General features: G+C 40.1%; 1 protein-coding gene across 1 annotated transcript in view; it reads right to left on the bottom strand.

Annotated features, from left to right (window-relative positions):
* The window catches only part of GSDMC (gasdermin C), a 27,152-nt gene extending 23,769 nt beyond the window's left edge, over window positions 1-3,383 (bottom strand). Inside the window, exons 1-2 of the mRNA XM_012809398.2 lie at window positions 3,170-3,383; window positions 2,312-2,501 (exon numbers count right to left, since the gene is read on the bottom strand). Of these exons, the coding sequence (XP_012664852.2) occupies window positions 2,312-2,501; window positions 3,170-3,383 (404 nt within the window). The remainder of the gene's footprint in view (window positions 1-2,311; window positions 2,502-3,169) is intronic.
* Between the last annotated feature and the right edge of the window lie 933 nt (window positions 3,384-4,316).

The following is a 4,316-nucleotide window of genomic DNA, read 5'->3' as shown; positions in this document are numbered from 1 at the left end:
AATCACAATTCCTGATTTCAAAATATGTTACACAGCTATGGTAATTAAAACATATGGTACTGGCAAAAAAATCAGACACATAAGCCAATGGAATAGAGATCCTGAAAATAAACTCACACACATGTGAACAACTAATATTTGACAAGGGTGCAAAGAATAGAATATGCAATGGAGAAAAAGGACAGTCTCTTCAAAAAAAAAAAAATGTTACTGGGAAAACTGGATATTCACATGCAAAAGCTGAAACTGGATCCTTACCTTATACATATGTAAAAATCATCTCAAAATGGATTAAAAACCTAAAACCTGAAATCTTTTAGAAGAAAACATAAGAGTAAAATGCCTTGACCTGGGTCTTGGCAATAGTTTCTTGGACAAAAAAGCAACAAAAGCAAAAATAAATAAGTGGTACTACATCAAACTAAAAAGCCTCTATACATCAAGGAAACCATCAACAAAGTGAAAGGGTAACCTACAGAATGGGAGAAAACATTTGCAAACAATATGTTCAATAAAGGATTAATGTCCAAAATATATAAAGAAACACAAGTCAATAGCAGAAATAAAAATTTTAAAAATGGGCAAAGCAGCCAGGTGCAATGGCCCATGACTATAATCCCAGCATTTGAGGAGGTCAAGGCAGGAGAACCACTTGAAGCCAGGAGTTCAAGACCAGTCTGAACAACATAACCAGACACCCTCATCTCTACAAAAAAAAAAAAAAAAATTGTAATTCACTGTACACCGTGGCATGTGCCGATAGTCTTAGCTATTCAAGAGGCTGAGCCAGGAGGATAGCTTGAGCCCTAGAGTATGAGGTGGCAGCGAGCTATGATCATGCCACTGTACTGTAATCCAAATGATAAAGCCAGACCCTGGCTCTAAAAAAAAAAAATTGAATATGTTTATGTGTGTGTGCACGTGTGTGCATGTGTGTGTATGTGTTCATGCATGTGTGTGGCTATATAAATGGCTAAGGATCTGAACAGACATTTCTCCAAAGAAAACATACAAATGGCCAAATGGCCAACAAGTACATGAAAATGTGCTCATCACCAGTCATCGGGAAATGTACATCAAAACTGTGATGAGATAGCACCCCACTTCTGTTATCATGGCTTGTATCAAAAAGACAAGAGATAACAAGTGTTGCCAAGGATATGGATTAAAGGCGATCCTTGTACATAGTTGGTGGGGACGTCATTGATACAGTCATTACGGAAAATAATGTTAGTGTCTCAAAAATTAAAAATAGAACTATAATATGATCCAACAATCCTATTTCTTGTATACATCCAATGGAAATAAAATCAGTATGTCAAAGAGACATCTGCATTCCCATGTTCATTGCAGCATTATTCACAATGGTCAAGACATGGAAATGGATAAACGGAAAAAGACATTTGGTGAATCCATATACATTCCCTGTCTCGTGGAATATTATTCAGCCATAGAAAGAAGGAATTCCTGCCGTTTGTGACAACATGGATAAACCTTGATGGCATTATGCTAAATAAAATAAGTCAAAGAGAGAAAGACAAATACTGAATAATCTCACTTATTTGAGGAATCTAAATAGTCAAACTCATAGAAACAGAAAGTACAATGGTGGTACTAGGGGCTGGGGATTCAAAGAAATGGGATCAATGATGGTCAAAGGATACAAAATTTCAGTTACAAAATGAATAAGTTCTAGGGACCTAATGTACAGCATGGTGACTACAATTAACCACCCTGTATGATATACTTGAAATTTTCTCACCACCAGAAAAAAAAAAAAAGAAACCATTACTCATTACTGAAGTGACAGATATGTAAAACGACTTGACTGTGGTCACCTTTTCCCAACATATACTAAATCAAGTCATCAAACAGTGCACCTTAAACTTACACAGTTTTATTTTTCAAGTAAACCTCAATAGAGCTAGAAAAAATAAAAAATAAATCCCAAGACACTAATACATGTTATTTACACAAAGAGTTTCATAGTTTTTATATCATTTAAATTAATATTTTGTTAATTCATCTGTATTGTTTATTTCCTCACTACCTGCCTGTTCCCTATCGCCGCTAAATACAAGCTGATTTAGGATGGGGATTTTATCTGTCTTTTTGTTATTCTACCTTCAGCCTATACTATCACAGTAGCGGGTAATTACTGCTGTGGTATTCAATAGACAACTAACAACTGTTACTTGCATGAGTGCCCAAGAAGAGGAGCAAAATCTGACATGTCATCATCTTCATTTCAATCCCAGCAACAAAGCCAGGAGCATTAACGATCCTTCCCCTTCCTCTCCCACGGCCTCACCTTTTTAGAAGGTCTTCCAGGTTTGGGGAAGAGATGCTGACAATCTGATAGTCAAGGGAGTATTCGTGGTCCTCAGAACACTCCCCTGACGCACTCACTTCTGCACCAACATTCACACTCACACTAGCCATAGCCTTCTGCTTCCAGTTGTTAAAGGCCTCCAGGTAGAGTGGTCCCTCCACAGTTGTTTCTGGGGATATAAAAGGCGACCATAGGTTTAGTCAAGAAATCATTCTGGAATAGCTGGTGTGGGAAAGGGAATACCCAAGGCCTACTTTGCCCCAATCCTCCCACTCATGTATAGCTCTCAGGTGAGAAGCTAACTAGTCAACTAATGTTTGGATTGTAAATTACAACATAGGGCAGAGGCTTGAATCCACCAGTTACTGGATATCAAGGTTGGAGTTTTCACCAGGAGAAATGGTGGTGTCCCTTGCATGGTGTCCAGGAAACCCCATGGAGCACCTTTCCAGGCCCAATGTCTCCCCTGCAGCAGCCACAGCCCCCAGCCCCTGGAGGCAGCACATGGGAGCAGAAAATGTTTGTTGATTCGACCAGTTCCCGTGCCTGTAACTTTGAACAGATTGTTTTATCAACTTCCATTTACTCTCATGTAAAATGAGGACCACAGGTTTATCTCAGGAGCATGATGTAAGTGTTCAGTGACCTGAGGAATGCCTGGATCTAGATAATCAGTAGATTCTCAATTGATCTCTCTTGCTTGTCTCTTGCCTACAGACAAGGCTGAGCCTGCTATCTGTCTTCCAGGTGCCTCAGGATTCCTCAAAGTCTGGGCCTTCTCTAGCTGAGCACCCTTGTTTTTCACCCCTTGCCTCCTCTGTCCCTGGCTGACCATACCTGGGACTGAAAGACTTGGCTGCAGGATGTCCAGGAGAGTGAAGCCAAGTGGAACATACTCAGATCGTCGCTTCAGTAAAGCAGAGCTCTTCTTTCGTAGTATACTAAATAGATGGAATTTGTTGGCACTTGACAAGTATTTGACAGGCCTCGTTTCTTTACATCCAACCTCTTTGGCCACAGTCTCACTAACATGTCCAAACGAGGAGGGCATGTTGCTAGGAGCAAATGGGAGGCAAGCACCAAGTTCAGTTCAGAGGGGAATTTATATTTGCTGTTCAGTAGAATTTCCACAAATTTGTTAGTTTAATGAAATTCCTCCTCTTGTTATATCTAGTTTGATACCATTGTGTTTATAAAAGATCCTTGACATTGGGTGGCGCCTGTGGCTCAAAGGAGTAGGGCACTGGCCTCATATGCCAGAGGTGGTGGGTCCAAACCCACCCCCAGCCAAAAACTGCTAAAAAAAAAGATCTCTGATATAAAATGATATGGCCACTTTGGAAAACAGTGTAGGGATCTCTTACAAAACTCAGCATACTCTTACTGTACAATCCAGTGATCATGCTGGGTTTACCCAACAGCGTTGAATACTTATGTCCACACAAAAACCTGAACAAGGATGTTTATAGATCCTTTATTCATAACTGGCAAAACTTGGAAGCAACCGACATGGCCTACGGCTGGTGAATGGATACATGATGGTATCTCCAGATAAGGGAACACTATTTAGTGCTAAAAAGAAATTAGCTATGAATAAAGGTGAAGCTAACTGAAACATACACTGCTAAGTGAAAGAGCCAGTTTGAAAAGGCTATCTACTGTGTGATTCCAACAGTATGAAATTCTGGAAAAAGTAAAATACAAATGGTTTCCAGAGGTCAGGAGGGAAGGAAGGATGGAGAATTTTAGGGCAGTGAAACTACTTTGTGTGGTACTATAATGGCGGGCACGTCATTATGTATCTGCCCAAACCCACAGAATGTACAACACCATAGGTGGATCCCGATGTACAGACCTTGTGCAATAACTTATCAATATAAGTTCATTGATTATCACAAATGGACCACTGTGGTCCAGGGTGTTGCTAGAGAGGGAAACTGTGAACGTGTGGGGCAGAGGTATGAGGCGACTGTACTTTCTGCTC

This window comes from Otolemur garnettii, unplaced genomic scaffold (genome assembly GCF_000181295.1).
Source record: "Otolemur garnettii isolate 467f Iridium unplaced genomic scaffold, OtoGar3 scaffold00004, whole genome shotgun sequence".
Taxonomy (NCBI): Eukaryota; Metazoa; Chordata; class Mammalia; order Primates; family Galagidae; genus Otolemur; species Otolemur garnettii.
Note: the sequence above shows the minus strand (reverse complement) of the source record. Positions and strands in the feature narration are given on the sequence as shown.